The following is a 23,738-nucleotide window of genomic DNA, read 5'->3' as shown; positions in this document are numbered from 1 at the left end:
TTGGCCGTGCACAGGGTTTTCTGTTCAGAAGCTTTATTCGACCTGGAGAGGAGCCACTTCATCAGCACCAGCCTTGCAGCTATGGTCATTGTTTACTGTTGCATCCCGCAATCGGACCACTACAGACAGCAGGGTCGGCCGAACCAGAAGATAGTCATTGGCATCCCCAGACAGCGCTGCATTTCCACCGCCCCTGTCCCGGTCGTTCTTAGAAGTGGTGCCCGAAATAGTCGACATTGACCTTTCAGCATCGACGCGAGACTGTTTCCAGGGCCCAACGCCCCAACTGATATATAAGTTTAAGGTTTTTGAGTGGGCTCAGAGTAAAGGTAACTATGTCGGCCATGTAGTATAGTCTATTCACTCCCTAAGTAACCTAAGATCATGTCGAAACCTAGGATATCAATTAGGCAAGGAGCTCGTTCTCTTCCCGCTGAAGCCTCCGCTCGCTTGTTTCGAAGAGCCGCGGAATACCGGACTGCGAGAACGGCACGTTCTCCCGCACGATCTTCGCCACACCCTTGGCTGTCAACAGGATGAACGACATGCCGTGCCCGTTGAACCCCGCACATATGTACTGGCCCGGTTTAGATGGCACAGAGCCAGCATGGGGGAAGAGATCGTTGGTGTACTAGTCCCATCGAGTCAGCTATGCTTCGGATTCGTCCCCATATACGCAAAGCGCCATTGTATCGTGCAACTTACCCCCATTATTCCTGTCCAGATGCTGTCTACCTTGGCACCACTATCCTCCCACCCACGGAAATTCTTTTGCATATAGTCGTCAAAGTAATTAGCCGCAGGTTCAATCAGCTCGGAGTCGTCCCAGACATTGTACCACTCCTCTACACGCGGGATGACCTTGACTCTAGCACCGCCAACAACAATGCTACCATCTGGTCTTGTGACCTGGTAGTCGAAAAGGCTCGGTCCATGCCGCAGCGAGAAAGTCATTGGAAGATGAGGGTGCGCAGTGCCATCAGGAACGGCAATATGACTGCAGATGCCGCGGACTGGGATGATGCGATTCTTGTACTCGGGAAGTATTGTTGAGGTGTAGCCGTTAGACGCGTAGAGCACGGTCTTTGCTCTAATCGTACCTCTGGGCGTTGTGACGTTCCAGAAGCCGTTTTCTTGTGTCTCCGAGACATTGGTAACGGGTGTGTGGGTGTGCAGCTGGGCTCCCTTGTTGACAGCTTCCGACAGGAGGAAGAGAACCAGCTTGTATGGCCTGGCAGAAGTTAGGATCCGGTTCACTGTGATGCACCATTGATAATTCGGATGAGGCTGTACCAAATTGAGCCCGCTTCGAATGAAAAGGCAGCTGTTGCCCCTTTGACGCTTGAAAATGTTTCAGCAGCTTTTCCATCAACATAGTGAATCAGCTTCGCGGTTGGCGATCCCCGTTCTAAAAGTTCATCAAGGCTGTCCTTCATCTGCTTTGCGAGACTTTCATCTCTAACCACCGCCATCGAGGTGGTGATTCTGAAATCGCAGTCAATTTTCTTGTCTCGAACCAAATCCCTTACAGCATGAAAATTGGCCAACTCAAACAGAGCCACTTCATCCGCTGCCTCTTGGCCGAACTTCTTGATACGACTGGGCAAGCCAGCAAAGAGATCCGGTCTGACATGGCCACCTTTTACTGTTAGCGCAAGCTGGTTCGATCGATGCAAGACAGTTACCGTTACGAGCCGTTGCTCCGGAGCATGCTTCCCTGGCTTCGAGGACGGTGACGGTGGGACGCGAGAAATCTTCCACGTCGTCTAGCAGGTAGTAAGCTAGAGCAGCGCCCGCGTATCCGGCACCGATGATGACAATATCTTGTTCTGCGGGTAAGGTTTCAGAGCTTTGGTGGCTATCGAGAGGATGCAATTCCTGCCGCCAGTATGGCTTGATAGCGTTTGGTACAGGGACGGGATTATCAGGCATTGTGGCGTTGTTGCAAATAATTGAAGGTGCTCTAGCGGAGAACAGAACGAAACTCGGAAATGCAGTATGATACACGACGATGAGATTGCCTTGTTAATGAGTGAGGCGGCTGTCAGAATTCACCTGCACCTTTCCTGCGGATACAATCTCAGTGCGATAATGAAACAAAGACAATCAGCCAAAGCTTCAACGCGTTCTGGTCAAAAAGATAGCAACACGCCAAAAGACGCGGGGTCGTTGTTATCAGCCCCGGTTCGGAGCCGATCTCGGGCCTGACTGATTAAGACCTGGCCCGCGGTAAACCGGGTGCGCCGCGGTTTGATAGATGACGATTCTGTTGCCTCGCCCTTTACGTCTCCCAACGCTGCATCAAAAGATCGGGGGGGCATTGAACATGCGGAGCCGATATACGGTGTGCCATATTCGCCAGTTTCACACCGTCGACTCAGTTAATGCCTTTACTTCAATTTCACCATCCAACTCACTCGTTAGAGGGACTTGCGACTGGAGAAATATCTGCTTCAGCTGACTCGCGTCATCGTACGACTTGCGTGTTATACTTTATGCTACTGCACAGTGCTACGATATCGCTGGCGTCAATGAGAGAAGACGGGACCTTTACCCGTTACCATACGCCTGAAAAGACCAAGCACTTAGGGTGTGAACGGCCGCTGCTCATGAGTAGTGATTAGTGGCCAAGGGTTATTTCCGGCGTGCATAACCCCTCTGGAAGGGTAGCCGGGCTCAGATGCTTGCTGCAACTAGAAAGTCAGATTTGTGCAATGTATCTTTCTGAATCCATCGCATCTGACCACCAAAAGAGGGAAAGCGATATTCAAATTTAGCTTTTCTGCTGTTAATCCTGGCATCAAAAAAAGCGTGGCCAACGTGATTAGTGACTAGCCCAGATGTGTGAAGGAGGGCAGTACTCAACCTCTTGACCATTTAAGTAAGCGGTGAGCTCGAACAGTCACTTCATTGGTATAATGAGCATACAGTTGGGATGGCACAAGTATTAGAAAGTCCTTCCTGGCCACTAATCACTACTCATGAGCAGCGGCCGTTCACACCCTAATGGACTACTTAGCCACGAGGCCTAGAAAGCCAACCAGTGTGGGGAAGCGACTAATGAAAATGGCGACCACGTGTATAATCGAGGCTACAAGAGCTTATCCTCGCTACCGTTATCTCGTACACCTCCATATGGTTTCGAGTGCATTGTCTCTCGTCAGATTTACCAAGGTCCTAGCCCCAGCATTCCAACGCACTACTCAGATAATTGAGGTCCTCAACTGGCCGATCACATTGCTAACGCGATTCGGACGACTTGCCATAGTTTCGGGCTTCGCTGAGCTCTGCTGTCGGGACTTTGTCCTCAATGACTCATGTTGGCAGTTGTGAGCTCCTAGGAAGCCGACAATCATTCATGATCTGCGTTGCGATGCTCTTCCTAGGAATCTCAATGACACATCCTCGTAGAAACCGTTGGAGCGGAACCTGGGTACAGGCGTTGGAACATCGCCGTTGTTGGAGACGTGTGTCGAGGTGGCATACATCCTTTCGGAATGAAGGGATAGAACTGAACAATGTGGCATTCGAGGTGGTTTGTGCTGTTGAAAGCTTGATGATTGGGCTATCGATCAGCTCAGTTCGAGCTTCGCCCTGAAACTATTCCTCAATGCTAACGTATGCGACGAGACAAGAGTGTCGGGAACTTCGAGCAGAGAAAATAGAAGTGTGACCCATATAGTGATATGAAAAACCAGTTACTAACAGCGGAGAGTATCAATACGATGGTTGACACCCGCTCCATGGTATAAATTAAAACTCGGATGCCTCATGGTCTGCCCTCCGAGTCTACGATATTATCTGCAAGCATCAAAAAGAAATGTACTGCGAGCATCCTTGCTTGCTTCTTTTCCATGCATCATCCTGTGGAAATTGTGGGTTTAGGAGGCCGCGTGGTTCGGAAGCATGGGCTGTTTCAAGCGACCCAGATCACTGGCTGGTTCGTTTCTCAGCTATTATCCGGCAAATGGGCAAATGTCGCTTGTATAGACGAGCAAATTTACGAGAAGAAGGAAGAAAAAGGTAGAAAGAGATTGCCATGCTGTTTGGGACAGATGGATTCTGCGTGAATGCCTGCTTGCCAAACGCAAGTTACTTGTCTCTCGGGATGAATGCATCAGGCATGTTGGACCAAAGACCTTGGTACAAACAAATCGTAATTGAAACGGCCACCATATTATTAACGTAAGGGCCCTCGCTCTGGGGGTCTGGTTAACTATGGTATTGCCAAAGAATACGGATATACGGGGAACAATTGATCAGCTTCCATTAGCTCCTTGGGGGACATCCCAAAAATGACATGTCACGTTACGACCCTCAGTTTGCCTCGGCCCATTGAGCAACGAGGCCTAAGCGAAGAAGAATTAGCACATGTTCTGCCTTGTATGGGAAATGCTCTAGCTGAGGTCGTTCTCCTCTAGTTTCAATCAGCCTGTCTGTAGTGGCGGCACGAAGAGCATGTTGCAAGCCTGCACGGTTATTTTGATAACTGAACTAATCATCAGTGGTCCATCGTGTACTGATCTTGGTCAGTGAAGAGAACCCCTGATTGGGAATCTAACAAGCGTGCGGGTCATTGCCACTATGTACTTTGATCTCCCGATTGTTTCCGATCCAGAAAAGTGGTAAGTTTGGGGGCGTTTTAAGCGGGGTTGCTTAGTATCATTGATGGGGCCACAACACGTTGCTGGCTCAAGGAATTCCGTTCATCAACATGGCCATGGCGTCTCGTTCCAGCTGTGCTGAAAAGCGAAAAGTGACGCTTGCGAGTGAAACGAACGGGGCGCACTTTGCCTGGATTTGGCCAGTCAGTAGCAAGATGAATCAAAACTACACTACCATCACTTGGAGGGAACTGGAACAAGGATACTTGAATGTGATTTCACTGCTTTGCCGAGATGAACTGTTCTTTCTGTTTGCCATGAATTACGTATTATCCTTCATCAGACTGAGTCTTCGAGAGACCTAGAGAGAAAGTAATTCTCCCCCATCGAGCGGGCATAAATTTGAAGAATAAGGAAAATAAGCAGAGACGTAAACATTTTCTATTTTCCCCAATGGAATTGAGGAACGGAACTGGGCATAGGTAAACTTTCATCGATGTGTGGTATGATTGGGCGGCCCATGCTGGACATCTCGGCAGCCATAAGCTCATCATACGAGTTTGTAACCGCACTTCGGCAATTCCCTGCTGTGGCATGTCGTCTTCCCCACTGAGCATCGCGTGTCACTGAACGTCTGTCCTGTTAGGGAAAATATCCGTGTTTACCCCATCTTGACATGAGTTCGATGCGGCGTTTTGTTAATAAAGTACTCAGTAAGAACTCTTGGAACACCCGACTTCCCGACTTTCCACCGCAGGCCAACCGAGACACTCGAGGCACAAGCCTTTCCAAGCAGCTATGTCCACTACGGATACAATGCGCATATCCATTGTTACTCTGCCCCTTTAGCATACTTCCAGAAGCGTCCTGACCTACTTTCGGCTCGGAGGCTGTCCCACTGGACAGCCTTCGAATTCGCCCTCAGGGCCCAGTGAATAACCCTGTCAATGTCCATGCCTCCCCCTTGTCGCCCCGGGTATGCGCGGCATATACACAGTGGTACTGACTTCGTAATTTACAATCACACTGAACAGGGCTGAAGCTTACCACGCAGTTCTGTTCACCGCGAAAGCCCGATTGCCCGTGATTTCGTTCCTCAAACTAACCGTAGACTATGCCCAGAACTTTTCATTGTGGGTCTTACAGCCAGGAACCCATGCATGTATGACCCATGAGAGTTGTGTTCGGATGGGGAATCGGGTTGTCTTTTGCACTATGAAATAAACATCATACGATATTCAATCATTGAGACGGCCGGCACCTGAATCTAAGCATGCCGTCCCCTGAACATTTAAGCCCACACAGCAACATCACACAACGAGGTGAAAAAGAGGATAAGGCCAGACTCCAGTCTGCCTATAGGTGTGGCTGTAGACAATTTCACCTTTTACCGTATCCGGCGGGCTTTATATATCTTTCCCGTGGGGCCGAAACTGACCCTTAAAGGGCCCTCCCTCTTCATGTTTTTAAACATTTTGCGGTCCAATTCTCGATAACCTATCCGTCAGACCTTTATCATTGTCTCCGGATCACACAACTGGCTATCACAATCATCCCATCTCCCGTCAAGTCCAGAAACCCGAACACACCAACAAGCCTGAAGGCGTGATTTTATCATTGGCACCAAAACCGTTCTATATCAACTGAGAGTTCCAAACTCATTAGGCAAAAGGCCAAAGAAAGGTCTTGTCTTGTCACAATCATGGCCTTGACCTACAAGCAATCACAGCTCGTCAGGGGCACGATCCCCGCTCTCCGCGAGCATGGCGAGACCATCACCTCCATATTCTACGCCAATATGCTCCGCGCCCATCCAGAACTTCACGATTATTTTAACAAAGTTAACCAGGCCAACGGCCGTCAACCTCGTGCCTTGACGGGCGTCATCCTGACGTTCGCATCCAATCTGAATAACATCAGCGAACTCATCCCCAAACTCGAGCGCATGTGCAATAAACATTGTTCCCTCGGTATCCAGCCTGAGCAGTATGATATTGTCGGCAAGTACCTCATTCAGGCCTTCGGCCAGGTTCTTGGTCCAACTATGACACCAGAGACCCGTGAGGCATGGACAAAGGCCTACTCGATTCTGGCCAAGATGCTTATCAGCCGCGAGGCCCAGATGTACCGTGAATTTGACCAAGACAAGTGGACAGGGTGGCGCAAGTTTCGCATCGAGCGCAAGGTTGCCGAGACGGACGACATTTTCTCCTTTTATCTGGTTCCTGTGGACGGCAAGCAACTCCCAGACTTCTATCCCGGCCAGTACACCTCGATTCGCGCGAACATCCCGGCACTGGGTCACTTGCAGTCACGGCAGTACTCGCTCAGTGACGCGCCGCGACCTGACTACTATCGTATCACCGTCAAACGAGACCAAGGTGTCAAAGTCGGCAAAGGTAGCGCTGTCATCGACCTCAACCCAGGCGTCTTTTCCAACTACCTTATCAACGATAAGAAGCCCGGCGACCTCGTCGAGCTGACGCACCCTACCGGCGACTTTTTCTTCGACACACACGCCGCCGGTACCCAGCCTGTCGTTCTCATCTCCGCTGGCGTTGGCGCCACCCCTCTCATGTCCATTTGCAACACCATCATCGACCGCCAGGCCGTCCGCCCCATCTCTTGGGTTCACTGCTCGGCCCGAGCAGCACCTTTCGAGGACCATATCCGCAGAATTGCGTCTAAGCGCATCAGTTTCAGTAATAAATTCTTCCGCTCTCAGATTGCCGATGTACTGGACGACGACTCGATGTCCTCATCAAGCGACCTTGGCCTCCGTATGGACCTCACCCGGATTGACCCCGCAGAACTCTATATTGGCCACGGTGGCGCTGAGTACTACATCTGCGGTCCTGAGATCTTCATGACCGAAATGTCACAGTATCTCATCGACCAAGGCGTCGACTCTGCGAGAGTCAAGTTTGAACGATTTACGACAGGAGATCTGGAGTTCAAGCACTGAAAAGAGTGTACAAATGATATCACGGATAAAAAGGGTCATCGATGCAATGGGATTCCGGAAAACTGTTCTTTCCTATTGGATGAACGTTATGAGTAGACAGGTTATCGGGGGAAACGGTTCAGCACCTATTCAAATAGCCACGCTGCTTTACTGTCTTTTTTATGTGATGAAGAGAGGGGGGGGAGGGCCCAAGCAAGCATATTTTGGAGTTTGAAGGCAGCTACAGCACACGCGTCGCGACGTTATAAAACAGTATCATTTGCCCTCCCAATGCTAGTTCCCAGTTTTCCCACCGACTCGATGGAAAACCATACGCAACAGTAACATCAGCAAGACCTTGATTACGCCATTGAAATCGAGTATTAGGAAGCCCGCTGACACCTTTCCGCCCTTACTGGATACCAATATTGCCGGTTCATACTGCGAATCCGCTTCATATCCACAAGAATACTGAATGAAGGATGTGTAAAGCACCTACGCAACTCCCAAGGTTTGCTCTTCCCCCATGGAACTTCCACCAGAAACTTTAGGCGGACTTCCGAATCTAGAAATCATAGGGTATCTTGACGGATACTGACTCTAGCTTACACTTTCACACCAGTCCGATCTCTGATAAGTGATCATCTGAGAATTGTATACTTTCCAATTCAAAGTTAAGTTCTAGTGGTTGGCAATATAGGTGTTATCACCCAGGCAGTCTCGTCCACTATGTCGGTTAGAAGTCTAGTGGGGTTGTTAATCATGGGAGTTTAGCGCTCCGGGAAAACGCCCTCAAAGTAGTCCTTGTCAAAGCCAAGAATGAAGCAATATTTTTAGTAGCGTCAGACTCAGGATACTACGGCAAAAAGCTATCAAATTGGGTTCAGTTGCAAATAGGGGCGTGTGGAGAAACCTAGTAGTTTGGTGCCATTCCTTTCGAGAGCCGTAACAGCAACAAGTTTGGGACTTCGTTTCCCGAACGCCCGTTTTCAGGCCTCTAATCAGGATACAAGGAATGTGAGCTAGGCACCGTTGAAAGGCCTCCCGCGACAAGACCTGGTCTGAATGCTTGTCTAGCGCAAGTGCTGATCGATAATCCCGGCACGGCACGGCGCACACACCCGCCGTTCCATTCTTTCAGGGGCCTCCGGGCCAGCCCACCAGCGTAATCCAAGTCTGCATCTCAAGATGGTCGCGCGTCAGATGTTTTCTCAAGGTTTCTCGTCAGACTGATGGGCTATTGGGAAACACAAGGCAGCATCTGCTCCGAAGCACGTGTTTCAGGACCTTGAAAAGACACGGCTGGGTCTCACCGTCTCTGGGTCGTTAACATGAAAACCAGGGGCCTGGGCACGCCAAGTAACTTTAATGCAATGAAGATACCAGGGCATATGTACGGATACGGTCCGTAGTTAGTTCTGATCGTCGTTATTGCCCTTGAAACATCCGCTAGCTTCATATATTTTAGTTTGAATATCGAACTGCCGATTCTCGTCACAATCCTCGGGAGCACTAACAGATGCCTCAGCATACATTACGGTTACTTCGGATATGTTGCCGAAAGAGGATTTGCTAGACTGCGCAATTTTCCCAGGAAGGCAGATTACTTGGAAGGGGGGGAATCTGGACCTCCTACTTCAGCAAGTCCGGCTATTTACGAAGAATGGTGTCCTAGTAGTGAAAAATCACACGCCGTATGAAGTGATTGAGCGTCTACTCTCAAAGCATTGCGTACCCACTAGCCATGGAGCAGCGAATTTGGGAATTTACCACAATAATAGATACCGGACAGACTTGCCGCCATCAAGGCATCGTCAAGGGAAATATCACTTAGTTTTTGGAAGGGGACTTTGTCTATTCACATGAACGAAAAAGCGAAAGGATTAGAGGAAATTGAGGGTAGTGATATTTCACCCGGCTGGGGGAGAGATACAGGTTGAAGGTGTAGTCATCAATCTATCCAGGTTTGTTATTATTGTATGGACTGCTCCATGTTCTGCCAACTCCCCCCTTTCAAACAACACACTACAGAAGAAAGCCTTGGCTTTTACAGGAATTGATTTTAATTGCGACCTCTTGTCCTTTGGCGATTATGCCCTTGCTCACAGTGATATAAAAACAGACAAGAACCTTGAGTTCAGTTATCACTAGGGCAGGCGCATTATGCTCTAATTAAATCCAATTTGTGAACGGCAATAAGTTTAGGCGTTTCCAAATATTTTAGGAAATAAAATGTTCTCAAATCACAAAGCTGCCTCAATGTCAAATTTTGTATGAGTTGTAATTTCGCAGCTCACGCATAGTACATCTACAACTCGCAACTCGCAACTCGCCACTCGCAACTCGCCTCATACCTTGATTGTCCTTGATTGCCTTTGTGCTTGACACATACTTGAGTCGATTCATCATACTATCACGCTCTGTATATACACCCTCCTTACACTCATAGGCGCTTGCCTCAGCAGCAAGATATGAAGGGCTTGGTCGCATCATTCTTCAGTGTTATCCTTTTGGAAGAGTAGATTTGCAGGGGAGGGGGCGGTTCAAGAGCTATTGAAGCAGAAGAGATCACTTTCTTACCTTCCTTATTCCTGCTTTCTGTCGTCAATGCCACAAAGAAACAGAGGCTTTTTGGCCATTTGGTGTCGGCGCCTACACTAACATGCTTGTTGGCTCACAATGTTCACCAGGCTATTGGAGGCTCACCTCGCATCCGTTTATGCAGTCCAAAAGCTAGCTGCCTGAGTGACTGAACCTAGGTTCCTGCCGTTATCGGGCACAGACACACACAGACACATGCCACGCACGCTACTCCCCTAACCCTAACAGTCGTGCCGTTGATCGGAAGAGCTTTCTTCACTAACAAGGCACCCCCTCGCTCCCTGTAGCCTCACTCTGGATTCCTCAAACCTTCATTTTTACTGGGACTAATAACGATACAGGGAAAACAAAGTTCAGCATGAACTGCCTGCCCTATGTTATCAGTTGGTAGAATGCCAATGTCGAGAACATCGAAGTCGGGCGTGTTGCATGGGAATGTGTAAATCAGCTAATGCTTACCTACTCCTGCATCTGGGCTCTGATAGTTCAGGCGAGCTCCTACTAATTATAATAAGTTCTGAAACTTCGACGTACTATCTGGGACCAATGCCAATGACATTGCCCAAATAGGCAATTGGCCAGCCATGTCAGATGAGTGACGTGAATGCACTTGAACCCAGGATAACATATTCAAACGGTGGCAAGTTTGCTTTCTCTCTTTCTTTCCTGTTCTTGTTGAAATCTACAATCATCTATATCATGCGGTTTGTTTGACAAGAAACCTCCCCAGAGTTGTACTTTCAAGCGCCGCGCGGCATATATCTTTGCGATGGATATGTTGCTTAGATGAAAACAGACTAAAAACCACCTTCGGAGACGGAGGTTGCCATCCCACGTGTGTGAAGCTTGGGCTGTCGATAATATGATCTGACAATATTGCATCGTCCCGGATCCCCGCCAGGGTGTGAAGTTTAAAATCGGCCAGACGCCATCGATAAACGTATGAACCGGATACAATTGCTATTTAAAGCGTGTATCCCATCTTTTCAAAATTACTTTTAACTTTTACCTTGCCTTCGCATCCCGTACAACAACAACCAATTGGGGAGGTAATCTCACGGAAGGTCGTTCGATAGGGCTTGTTTGCCCGCCAATATCGTTGAAGCTGAGAACTTAAAGGCCGAGAGGACATCTAGTGGACGCTGCCCATTTCCTCGTTCGTGGATGGGGCTGTATAGACCAATCGGCATATGGTTCGAACGGCACGTTCGAACCTTCAATTGCTTGCGGTCACTCGAAGAGGCAATGTCATGCGTGGATGGCATTTCCCGCCAACCCTCGTTATTTAACTTCGAGCCAATCAGAATGGAGTCCGGCTATTTGGACAGTGTAGTTTTGCTCGTATACTTACTTCCCTTTCCCTTCACCCAACCAGCCCTCGACGCCTTAAGAACTTGTTCAATACGCTAAGATTAGCTTCAATCTTATCTGAATCTAACCTTAACTAGAATCCCATATATCGTTTTTCTTTCCTATATCCTGATTGCCGTTTTCCTTCTTAAGCAATTTTAGTTTCTAGAGAGTGCACTTAGTAAGTCTAGATGGGGTAAGTGTTTATGCACTTCTATAGGGTAAAAGCTTAACCTTTTACTTGATATGGGTGCTCTTGATGGAAGCAGTTATTATGCCAATAGAGATATCACACAACCCACATGGCAATGGAGAGTGGAAAGGATAATTCACTCCACAGCCGAGTAACCAATTAAGTTTATTGATAGTCTACACGGCATTTTAGTCGCTTCGGTCTTCGCATGATGCTTTCGTATATCTGATGTTTCTTTATGCTGATGATAGATTCATGGGTGGACCTAGTCTGATGCTCATCCAATCCGGATCTCAGCAAGCCTGCCATCCAATATCTCGTATTCCTTCTTCGACTCGGATAGACAAATTTCTCTACTATGACACGACCATCACGAAATTGAAGTTGGTCCCCTAGGTTTGGCTGAAATAACAGCTCGCTTCGACATCGCCAATGGTTGACTCGACGATTACGCCAGCTTCGCTAAATGCCTTCAATCTCGGAAGAAGCTGCTGAAAGAGGAACTCGGAAGTCGCGATGTTCTCGGCATGGGCACGACTCACGAGATAACCCCGCACACTCTGGCTGGGTGTTTTTGTGAGTGGGATTAGCACAAGCAGCCGACTGGTGAAAGGTATAAAAGTCGACATAGCGCACCCTCGAATTGGACTTATTGGAAGCATGATCTGAGCAGTTCAGCTATACAACAATATCACTTCCTCCCACATATCTCGACACACAGAGCCAAGCACCTCTTACCCATTTTTTCTTTCTTTCTTGTTCTTCTCTTGCTCAAGAAAGCACCAATCTTAGCTTTGCAAAATGCACCTTCTCACTATAATCATTTTAGCAGCCGGGTTGACTGGAGTACCCGCGCAACCCGTGGAGGTGTTGCCGAAGGTTGTCGAAGCTCCAGTTCACGATTTCACAGACTACATGGCAGCCGGAGCTGGCAACTTTGGGCCCAACAGCGGGGGTAGGGGTGAGTTCAACCCGGGTTACATGGGCACACCACCCAGCTTCAAAGGCAAACGTGAGGCTCCCGTCATGGATACCGACAAACCGAAGACCGAGAGTCAAGCCAAAGCCGGAAATCAGGATGTGCAAGCAAGACATGAAGCTCCTGCTGGTTCAACTGTTGACCCAACCTTCAAAAACATTGAGACGAGAGGTTATAACCATTACGGCGGGCACGGCTACGGTGGTGGTGGCTATGGTGGCTATGGTGGCGGTGGTTGGGGTGGTGGCCACGGCGGCTACGGCGGCTATGGTGGAGGTGGCTGGGGCGGCGGCCACGGCGGCTATGGTGCCTATGGTGATGGCGACGACTACGGCGGTGGCCACGGCGGCTACGGTGGCTATGGCGGAGGTGGCTGGGGCGGCGGCCACGGCGGCCACGGCGGCTACGGCCATGGCCATGGCTATCACTCCAGTAATTATGTCAGCTCAAGCGCCTCCGGAGGGGACCACAACACAGCCGCTGATGACCAGAAATATAGGGACAACCTTGCTAAACTCGCGGCGAATAACTGCGGGGAGGACTGCCATCATTCTTTGGACTCGTACCGCTCGGTGGCATCCAAAGACTCGAGGTTGTCCAAAGAAAACCACGATAATACCTATCAGTCGGATTACGGCCATATCAACACGAAATAAGCTCGGACATGAACAATCACTCGCTCGTCAGCCTATTGTCAGTCTGGAAGCACGGAGACCGCTTCGCTACATGGGCATGGAAATTGCCATTACGGGAAGGAATGTATCAATGCCACCAACTCGTACAACTTGGTGGCCTCACGAAAATCGGCAATCTGTGGCTATGAAGGGTGTCTGAGAAAGTTGAAGCGCAGCCAACCTCAGCGAATACGCCTCGGTTGTAGTTGAGGGGAAGTCGGGTTTGGTATGTCAATATGCCTTGGAGTTGTGTTGATCGATTATTTTAGGAGAGCGGGAAAGCGTGTACTGGCGATTTTGGCACAAAGCTAGTGACTTGAGCAAACCAAAATGAAGAATGCAAAGAGCTTTTTATTCACAACAGACCTTGACATCTCCATCGATTATGCGGGGGGTAAACAGTCGAAAGTTCTTTCTTTGGTAAGTAGAGGATTGCCGTGTAAGCCCTCAAACGGCAAAGACAAGACATATAACGACAGGACGAACGCAACCACTCCGGCGGGCACAGCGACGGCTCAGTGACAATAGGTAAGCACACATTCAAGTATGCAGCACTATGGTGCATTGGAAGGATCTGTAGTTAACCAGTCGCCACGTCGACAACAAGTTCCAACGACACAATAGGGGTATATGTTATGCGACCAGTGGAAGGCTATCAGGTACGAGTTTCTCCTTGTCGTACTTAATAACGAAGAGATATTGACGCAAAAACTTGCTTTCGTCTCATTCTTTGCCGTCGATGGGCTTGACCGAACCCCTGTATATGAGTGCTATGAGCTCCGGACCATGATCCGAGACGATTGGCGCCATGTTGCAAGAATAAGGTAAGAAACCAAAATCGTGGTTCTTTCCGGGATGTCAGCCGACAGGGAGGTATATCGACAGCGATATTTCGCCAGGCGGGACCCAGCCTTGGTATTAACGTATGCAGAGAGGGCTGTGGGTTGTCTGAAGGATGAATAGCAGCACCCAAACCCCGGGAGGACGACATGGAGATGGAGTCCTTTGCCGATCGTTCAGCCGATGCTGGACGCGAGTTACCGAACTTCAATTGCAGACAAGAGCCCTCCCAGCACAGGCCGTACAAGGAAACCCAGACCATGCATATAAGCATGCCCGAGACTCGAGAACGGAATTGGAGGCATAGCATTGGGAGACAAAACTCGCTCGGCCGAGTACCTCAACAAAAAAGAGACGAAATATGGAAGAACGGGAATTGACACAAAAACTACTACTACTACACTACTACATGCATGTAGCAAAAAGTTTTCAGAGACCACATGACGGGCGCCCGATCACCCGACAACGTGACAGAGAACCCATAATTGCGATAAAACATGAGGTGAGGAAGGAGAAGAAGGAAATTAATAAAAAGAGCGGTAAGCCGCAGAATGAACAGGTCGAGGGACTGTGTGTGTGACCAGCATAACCCAGGTGTGGCTCCCCCCCTCCCCCACCAGAACCCAGCTACCGGATTCCATTGACGAGTTCCTACTGGAGCGGGTAAAGTGCTGGATAAATCTGCCACAGGACAGGACAGGGTCGCTAGTGTCGGTCGGTGCCGTTGCGCACCTATGACACCTCGGACGCTCGTTCCAACGCTTGGGGAAAAGACTCAACAACAACATTATGACTGGGACGTTGCAACTCTGGTGCTCCTCTAACAACAATCGTAGAGACCGACAAATGGAGCTGTTTCTCTAAGAAGCCCCTACAAAGTGAAGTAGAGAGGGGGATATACGCATGCACACACACACACACACACACAGAGAGAGAGAGAGAGAGAGAGAGAGAGAGAGAGAGAGAGTGACCAAGAGCGACGGTCCAAACCCACCAAAATGAAAAGAAAAAAAAAAGAATAAAAAAAAAAGACAGCGTGGGAAACCTAAACTAGCAGTTTACAGGTACAAAGCTCCCCAGCAACTGTCTCCTAATCCCCTCCTTTTAACCCCCTCCCCCACCCCGCACCGATGACAGCTCCCCCCCCCCAATATTCATATGATAACAACTGGAGCCACGACCAGGCGGGAGTCTCGACCGCCATGGCAGGGAGATGGCGTATGGACGCGGGTAATGTCATAGGATAATCACTGGCGTGGAGCCCTTCTCTCTGGCTCCAGATCCAGCCAGAAGAAGGTCCCAGAGGCGCCCGCAATGACAGTCGGTCGGTCGCATAGAACACCGCGCGTTGCCGGCAGCTATTCCATCCCACCTTGCGGCGGCTTCTGACGGCCAAACAGAGAGAGAAACAGACAGGACAGACAGACAGACAGACAGACACATACGTCTTGTCCGTCGTATTTCCCCATTGTATCCGTCACGCCGTGCTGCGGGACTGGCCCGCAGTCATAGCTATATAACCCATCGCGCGCCGACCCACGATACCCCGAGCCTGTTCGCTGTCCTCTGTCATCATCCCACGTCTCTGTTCACTTCTGTGCTTCTCCAAAGATACCCCTAGACAATCTGTTCAGGTTGTAGCTTTTGAAACGATCGCCGTGACGACCCCCTCCCTCCCTCTATCTTCCTGTTGGTGAAACCGAATCCCCCCTCCACCTCCCCCGCACAACCCGACAACCCATCCATCATGGCCGGCATTGAAGGCAAAAGCGTGAGCTCCAACCTCCTCGACTATGGGCTTACCCATCCCGCGCGTTGGGGGACCCCCCCCGTCGGAAACACGGCGCTGATTAGTCGCAGAACCTCTCCTTCATCCTCAACAAGCCCCACGACGTCGAGTTCGCCGAGCGACCCGTCCCCAAGCTCTCGGACCCCCACGATGTCCTCGTCGCCGTCAACTACACGGGCATCTGCGGCTCCGACGTGCACTACTGGGAGCACGGCGCCATCGGCCACTTCGTCGTAAAGGACCCCATGGTCCTCGGCCACGAGTCGGCCGGCACCGTCGTCCAGGTCGGCGAGAACGTCAAGACACTCAAGGTCGGTGACCGAATCGCCCTCGAGCCCGGCTACCCGTGTCGCCGCTGCGGCGACTGCCTGGCCGGCACCTACAACCTCTGCCACGAGATGCGCTTCGCCGCCACCCCGCCGTACGACGGCACCCTGGCCGGCTTTTGGGTCGCCCCCTCCGACTTCTGCTACAAGCTGCCCGACAACGTCTCCCTGCAGGAGGGTGCCCTGATCGAGCCCCTGGCCGTTGCCGTCCACATCACCAAGCAGGCCCGCGTCCGGCCGGGTGCCTCGGTCGTCGTCATGGGCGCCGGCCCCGTCGGCCTCCTCTGCGCCGCCGTCGCGCGGTCCTTTGGCGCCACCAAGGTCGTCAGCGTCGACATTGTCCAGTCCAAGCTCGACTTCGCGCGGGGCCTGGCCTCGACGCACGCCTACCTCTCCCAGCGCATCCCGGCCGAGGACAACGCCAAGGCCATCATCGAGCAGTGCGACCTCGGCGCCGGCGCCGACGTCGTCATCGACGCCAGCGGCGCCGAGCCCTCGATCCAGACGAGCCTGCACGTCGTCCGCATGGGCGGCACCTACGTCCAGGGCGGCATGGGCAAGGCCGACATCAACTTCCCCATCATGGCCCTGTGTCTGAAGGAGGTCACGGCCCGCGGCAGCTTCCGCTACGGCCCGGGCGACTACAAGCTCGCCATCGACCTCGTCGCCAACGGCAGCGTCAACGTCAAGAAGCTCGTCACCGGCATCGTCGAGTTCGAGCAGGCCGAGGAAGCCTTCAAGAAGGTCAAGGAGGGCCAGGTCATCAAGATCCTCATCGCCGGCCCCAACGAGAAGGTAGACGCCAGCTTCAGCACCGAGGTCGACCCCGCCAAGGCGGCCGAGGGCGGCAACCAGGGCGGATGCTGCTAGAAGACCGCTCTCCCCGGCGGCCCGACACCAGGTAAAGAATGAGAGGCACGAGACACAGAGATGACTGGCAAAGCGGGTGTTGATGGAAAAGTGGGCGTCTGGGCGGGTTTCGCAGTGTATTCTCCCCCCCCCCCCCCCCCGCGACGCATGCGGCATAGCATGTATGGTTTTGATGACATTGAGATGGCATGTATATATGGGTTTACGATCGACAATGATGCAGATAATTATTCCAATCAAACTGTTTGCCTGTCTTCTTGGCCTTCGCTTTTGCTGGTCCCGGCCACGGAGGGGGGGGGCCACGCAAATCTCAACCCTAGTCTAGCATCGCCGCGCGGGTCTTTCGCATCATGCGACATTCACGCCCGTGCAGAGTCGGCGTCGGCTCCTGAAACGTAACACAAAGCAATCATCACTGGTCGACAGGCAGAGCTATTTGCCAAGCCCATGAATGGGGTCGTCGTGTGTGTGTCTATATGTTTTAACTGTCTACCCTCACTGAGACCGTGACTCACCGGCAGGGCAGGAGTCTCTTCCTATCTCGGCGACTCGTCAACCTTGCTTGTTCACTTGATAGGGGTCCTACTCTGTAGGCAGCCCATCCATCAAATACGGCCAATAAATACTTGGATGAGGACTCTCTGCCCTGCGCAAAACTCCACATATTCCCGTTCAGCTGAAGACGCCACGAAGCCACGGAGCTGCACTAGTGAACTCGAGCGTCCCACTGCAGGGTCCCGAACCGGCCTAGCCCGGACGCCCTCGGGGCCCACACGTCGCCCGTTCCGCCCTCCAGCCCATGTCAGCGCGGAATCTTAATTCTCTCGGCCTGGCCTCCGTGTATCGGATTGGACAGTCAGTCCTCAGACATGGACTCACACACATACATGCAAGAGAGGGCCCAGTCACAATAACAACAACAACATAAACGCTCATGTCATGACTTCCATTTTTACATGCCATTTTGCCGGGCGCGTGCCTTTTCCAGTCGGCCCGCACCTACAAACCCCTACCAGACAGACAGAGAGCCATGTCTATCTTGCAGACGAGCTGAGCCTGCCCTCGCACTCCACAATCCCTGCCTCGAATTCTGCCTCACGGCCGCTTCGGGCTTGGGCCCGTAGTAGCTGAGCGTTTTGCGGCAGGCAGTTGGGCGTTTTTCTTCTCTCCCTCGTCCTTCACTATCCCCTTTGCGGAACGAGCCTCGAAAAAAGCCTGCCCTTGCGGATGCAGGCTACCTAATGGCGCCCGGGACCCTCAAGCAAGCGTCGTGGGGCTGGCGCGTGTCACGAAGTAGTAGCAGCGAGTTGAAATAATTGCACAAAAAACAAGACTTCTGTGGCGTGCCGCCGGTGTCTCCTCTCAAGCACATGAGGCATGGCTGACAAACGAACAAGAAATGGAGGCGGAGAGGCATGCAACGGAATGCCCTGTCTGTCCCCTGGCTAGAGGCAGCACAGGAGAGGCATAATTGGGGGAGGGGACGGGTGACGATGTCGGCGGCTTGTCCTATCCCTCCCTTGACTCGCCTGTGCCACATCGTATGAAGGTCTCAGCCCATAAGTATACCGGCCACCTCGCTCCTCCTCCTCCACGGAACTCTTGTAGTCCTCCGTCCTTGGCCGTCCTCTCGACCTGATCACCTGTGATATACCCCTCCCTACACGTGGCGTGTCCATCGCGAACGCATAGGCTGTCGGTCACTTCGACGTTTGTTTCCTCCTGCTTCGACCCATCCCGGGCGCTGCTTGTCGACTACCACAGCGCCCCCTTTTTACTATCCGGGCGTAGACATCATGAACAACATGCAGCAACAGCCTGCGACGCAGGCGCAGCCGCAAGTCCAGGCTCAATCCCAGGTCCAGCCTCAGCAGCAGCAGTATACGCCCCACAGCTCCACCAGCACCCCGCCTCCCATGATCGTGACGCCGGTCTGGATAGCCGCCATCCGCGGCGTCCAGTTCTTCCTCGCCATCGTTATCCTCGGCCTCTCGGCCGCCATCATCCACTGGGTCTACCTGGACGAGCTTGGCCTCGCCGTCGCAATTGTATGTTCGGAGTTCAACGGCAGATCTTCATCTATCCCTTTGCCCGCAGCAACGAATTCGTCAGCCAAAGAACCACCAAACCTCCCCCGCTCAGCATCACGAGACACATATTGAGCCTTCACTAACACAGCCCGTAGTCCCTCTTCACCTGGATCATCGTCCTCTACGCCGTCGTGACCGAGAAGGTCCCCTCCGCCCGCAGCCTGTACAACACCTACGCCGTCCTCGCCCTCGACCTCTTCCTCGTCATCCTCTGGCTCGCGACCATGGGCGCCAACGCCGCCCGCCGCGCCACCTTCGTCGTCCCCGTCACTGCATCGTGCTCCTCGGACGGCTCGACCGTCAACTCGGGCCGCTGCACAATCCTCAAGCGCTACATCGTCATGGGCCAGGGAGCCCTCGCTATGTTCGCTGCCGTCGCCGGCCTTTCGGCCCTGCAGTTCATCTTCTTCCTCGTCACCTTCATCTGGACCGTCGTCCAGTTCGTCCGGTGGCGCAAGCTCAACACCCCCGCCGCCAAGGCCAACGCCAGCCAGGGGGAGATCCAGATGGAGCCCAAGCAGCCCTTCGTCACGCAGCAGACGGCGTACCAGCAGCAGCCGCAACAACAGCAACAACAACAACAACAACAACAACAGCAGCAGCAGCAGCAGTTCTATCCTCAGCAGTACCCCCAACAGACGACCTCGCCTGCCCCGACCTACGTCCAGCAGCAGCCCCCCCAGCAATACCAAGAGATGTCCGGCCAGCAGCAGCCCCCTCAGCAATATCAAGAGATGCCCGGCCAGCAGCATCAGTATCCCCAGCAGACAACCTCACCGGCCCCGACGTACGTCCAGCAGCCGCCGCAGGAGTACCAGCAGTACCAGCAGTACCAGCAACAGCAGCAACCAGACCAGCCCTACGCGCCCTCGCCGAGCAGCTCGCCGGCACCGGTTCAGGGGCAGACGCACGGTTATCCCCCGCAAGAGCTCCGGTAAGCGCGGCCGAGTAGTGGGGGCTGATGAAGAAGGACCGACGAGAGAGGGTGCGTTGCGTCGGGTGAACTGAGGGGGGCGGGGGTTCTAATGTGTAATATCGATCAAAGCCTCCTTTTTCTCCTGAACGTCTCACTTGTTCTTTGGAAGGGCTTTACCCGTTGGGGATGGCGAAGAACCCCTCCCGAGAGGATCGGGGTTGTGCTTTTCTTGGTTTCCCAGGCTTAAATGATACCTACTCATTTTTCTTCTTTTAATGAAAGTTAATCAAGATTAATTTATGAGATCCAACTTATTCTCAGAGTGATCAAGTTACTGGCATATCATCAACAGAGTAAAACGATACCACTGTTGTCTCCTGCTGCTATGATGAGTACTACTGGGTAATTAATAACCGCACTTGGGTGAGGAGGAGAGACACGCATTGGTGATTATTTCCATCACTTTCCTACAACACAGTGACAGCTCCTCCTCCGCCCGTCATGTTTTCCTCCTCTTTAAATGCAATACCTTCAATACCAAGCTGGACCATCAGTCCAACATCCCGAGGTACCTCGTCTCGATCTTGGTCTCCTTGCTCGCCCCTCTGACCCCGATTCTGACGACCTCCCCCGGGACGACGTCGACAAGGTTGTCGCTGAAGACCACATCGTCGCTCTCCACCTCCAGCGCGACGCCCTTGACGGGCACCTCGGCGCTGACCTCGACCACGCCGCCGCCCTCGGCCAGCTCCGCCTTCAGGCTCTTGGGCTTCTGCAGGTGCAGGTACTTGAGCGGCTCGGGCCAGTTGACGTATCTCGCGATCTGCTCCCCGTCCCGCACGAGGTACGCCGCCACGACCGTCCGCCCCTCGTCGCCCGCTCGTCTCACGGGCACCTCAAACGCCGCCATCTCGGTGGACCTGTTCTCCGGCAGGACGAAGTCCCTGTCGACGGTCTCGCTGTACGTCTCCTCGCCCGTTTCGACATCCCACGCCTTGACGACCAGATCGACGGCCAGGTCCTCGAGCTGCAGGTTCGAACCCCAGATCTCGATGCGCGTCTTGGTGTCGATGTCGACGCGCGTGTACTTGTCGCGCGGGTACTTGTGCTCCGTCCGCGTGATACCGATCGAGATGGGCGCCATCTCGCGTTTGACGGTGTAGTAGGCGTGCTTGGGGCGGAGGTAGTAGTCGCAAATGGCCCACGACGTCACGGGCCAGCAGTCATTGATCTGCCACACGAGCGCGCCGCCGCAGTACTCCCTGCCGGGGCCCTTCCACTGGCGCTTCCACAGGCGGTACGCCGACGCGAGGCACTCGGCCTGCATGAGCTGGGTGCAGTACACAAAGTGCTCCAGCGGGTCCGGGGCGTAGCGGAAGTTCTCGACGAGGTACAGGGCGATGCGGCGCTCGTGGCCGTCGGCCTTGTTGTGGAAGTCGACGGTCGAGGACTGCGGGTAGCGGTCCGGGTCGTCCTTGCCCTTGGGCAGGTATGCGTCGATGGTCTTGACCGAGGGGAAGGCCTCCATGCCGAACTCGGATACGAAGCGGCCGACGAGCTTGTCAAAGTTTTGGTACTTTTCCTGGCTGCCGTGCCAGACGTTCCACTGGTGCAGGTCGCCAACGGTCGGGTCCCTCGTGTCCTCGCCGCTCCAGGGGCTGCCAAAGTGGTAAAACGTGTCGGGGATCAGGTCCTTGCACGCGTCGGCGAGGACCTTCTCGTAGATGTACCGCGCGGGGAAGTCCGTCTTGAGCCAGCTCTCGGCGTCCTTATTGGCGAGGTCATACGTCAGCTTCTCGCTCTCGGCGTACTGGTAGTCCTCGTTGTTGCCGGCCCAGATGACGATGGACGGGTGATGGCGCAGCATCTTGAGGTTCTCCCTCGCCTCCCGGTCGATGGACTGCAGGAGCTCCGGCCAGGCGGGGTAGTTTCCGCAGCCGAACATGAAGTCCTGCCAGACCAGGATGCCCAACTCGTCGCAGGCGTCGTAGAAGGCCGGCTCCTCGTAGATCCCGCCACCCCAGACGCGGACCATGAACTGGTTGCCGTCGGCTAGCAGGCGGATCCAGTCGTAGTATCTCTCTTTGCCGATGCGGGGGATGAAGTTGTCGGCGGGGATCCAGTCGCTGCCGCCGCAGAAGATGGGGACGTTGTTGACCTGGAAGAAGAAGGATGTGCCCGGCTGCTCCTTGAGGGGCCGCTGCACCAGCTCGACCTTGCGGATACCAATCTTCTTGGAAATCGTGTCGACCTCGTCACTGCCGGCGAGGAGGGTGGCCGTGACGGTGTACAGGGGCTGCTCGCCGTAGCGGACGGGGTACCATAGAGCAGGGTCTTGGATCTGGAAGGTGGCGGAGGTTCCGGCGTCCGCCTCGGCCTCGACGGTCTCGGAGGCGAGGGATTTGCCGTCTAGAGAGACGTCAAAACGGACTTTTGTGGCTTTGCCCTCGGTGGTGGCATGGGCGACAACCTTGGCGCTCTTGAGGGAATGGTCGAGGGTGGTCTCGAAGTAGAGGTCAGAGATACGGGACTCGTAGATGTCGAGATTGATAGGCCTCCATGGGCCGCAGGTCAAAAGCGTCGGGCCCCAGTCCCAGCCCTGAGAAAGGTCAGCCAGTGAAAACAGCATTAGTATCAGAGACTGGGGAGAGCCTACCCAGTGGTATTGGGCTTTGCGGACTGCCAGTCTCGAGTTGTCGCCGTTCCAGCATCCCCACTTGTGGTCGGGATGCTTCTCGACCAGCTTCCAGCCGCGCAGGTAAGCACTGTCAAAGGTGATGACGAGCTCATTGTCTCCATCCTTGCTGAGCACGGATGTGACGTCAACACGCTCTGGGGTGAACATGTTGTCCGTCTCGAGGATGGTCTTTCCATTGAGGACGACGGTCGCAAAGGTGTCGAGGCCCTCGAAGGCTAGCACGGCCCTGGCGCCGTCGGGGACGGCCTCGGCAGCGAAGGCGGTCCTATACAGCCATTGCCTCTCGCCGACCCATTGGACGTCGAGCTCGTTCTTGCCGATGAAGGGGTCGGGGATGACGTTGTGGTGAATGAGGTCGAGGTGGATGTTGGTCGGGAACTGACTGACGGCGAGAAGCTCGCTGTCGTCCTTGTCGGCCTGCTTGAACTGCCAGTTCTTGTCGATGGGGATGACGGTCCTGGACGCCATGATTTGGGGCTGGTGGTGGCGACTGGGATGAGTGTTAGCAGCGGCACGGGTGCGGATGAGGTCTGGAAGAAGACGCATAGTGGCAGGCGTTTGAATTGGGGTGTGATGGTATACCAATTGGCCGAGTTGCGGCGTCGAAAACTCACCAGTTGAAGCACAGGTCAATGACAGTTACAATGAAGCCCGACGGGGGAGAGAGCGCCGAGCGTCGGTGCCCCGCGGCGGATGGCGGGGTAGATACGGGGGAAAGTGGCGAGGGGTCAATTGGGCGGCTGGAATCAGTATGAACAAATAGATAAAAGATACGGGGTTTGCGTGCAATATAAAATAAAGTTGGAACAGTACCGCATTCAAGGTGAGATGAAGAAGCATCTGCTCGAGGGGTGAAGGGGCGGC

General features: G+C 53.1%; 6 protein-coding genes across 6 annotated transcripts; 4 read left to right on the top strand and 2 right to left on the bottom strand.

The window, feature by feature from the left end:
- Window positions 1–406: 406 nt before the first annotated feature.
- On the bottom strand, window positions 407–1,932 carry GLRG_08568 (FAD dependent oxidoreductase; the record flags this gene model as incomplete). The annotated part of the gene is made up of 4 exons (XM_008099468.1): window positions 407–631; window positions 706–1,231; window positions 1,294–1,639; window positions 1,686–1,932. The coding sequence occupies 4 exons, from the start codon at window positions 1,930–1,932 to the stop codon at window positions 407–409; spliced, it is 1,344 nt and encodes a 447-aa protein (XP_008097659.1).
- Window positions 1,933–6,306: 4,374 nt separating this feature from the next.
- On the top strand, window positions 6,307–7,569 carry GLRG_08567 (globin; the record flags this gene model as incomplete). The annotated part of the gene is made up of 1 exon (XM_008099467.1): window positions 6,307–7,569. The coding sequence occupies one exon, from the start codon at window positions 6,307–6,309 to the stop codon at window positions 7,567–7,569; it is 1,263 nt and encodes a 420-aa protein (XP_008097658.1).
- A 4,924-nt stretch (window positions 7,570–12,493) lies between these two features.
- GLRG_08566 (uncharacterized protein) lies at window positions 12,494–13,327 on the top strand (the record flags this gene model as incomplete). The annotated part of the gene is made up of 1 exon (XM_008099466.1): window positions 12,494–13,327. The coding sequence occupies one exon, from the start codon at window positions 12,494–12,496 to the stop codon at window positions 13,325–13,327; it is 834 nt and encodes a 277-aa protein (XP_008097657.1).
- Window positions 13,328–15,932: 2,605 nt separating this feature from the next.
- On the top strand, window positions 15,933–17,170 carry GLRG_08565 (alcohol dehydrogenase GroES-like domain-containing protein; the record flags this gene model as incomplete). The annotated part of the gene is made up of 2 exons (XM_008099465.1): window positions 15,933–15,956; window positions 16,046–17,170. 2 exons carry the CDS (start codon window positions 15,933–15,935, stop codon window positions 17,168–17,170), a joined length of 1,149 nt encoding a protein of 382 aa, XP_008097656.1.
- A 1,796-nt stretch (window positions 17,171–18,966) lies between these two features.
- GLRG_08564 (uncharacterized protein) lies at window positions 18,967–20,198 on the top strand (the record flags this gene model as incomplete). The annotated part of the gene is made up of 2 exons (XM_008099464.1): window positions 18,967–19,218; window positions 19,356–20,198. 2 exons carry the CDS (start codon window positions 18,967–18,969, stop codon window positions 20,196–20,198), a joined length of 1,095 nt encoding a protein of 364 aa, XP_008097655.1.
- A 528-nt stretch (window positions 20,199–20,726) lies between these two features.
- GLRG_08563 (glycosyl hydrolase family 2) lies at window positions 20,727–23,420 on the bottom strand (the record flags this gene model as incomplete). Its single annotated transcript, XM_008099463.1, has 2 exons — window positions 20,727–22,775; window positions 22,833–23,420. The coding sequence occupies 2 exons, from the start codon at window positions 23,418–23,420 to the stop codon at window positions 20,727–20,729; spliced, it is 2,637 nt and encodes an 878-aa protein (XP_008097654.1).
- Between the last annotated feature and the right edge of the window lie 318 nt (window positions 23,421–23,738).

Source organism: Colletotrichum graminicola, assembly GCF_000149035.1.
Source record: "Colletotrichum graminicola M1.001 genomic scaffold supercont1.42, whole genome shotgun sequence".
In the NCBI taxonomy this organism is placed as follows: Eukaryota; Fungi; Ascomycota; class Sordariomycetes; order Glomerellales; family Glomerellaceae; genus Colletotrichum; species Colletotrichum graminicola.
The sequence above is the reverse complement of the archived record's forward strand: the minus strand, read 5'-3'. Positions and strand labels throughout refer to the sequence as shown.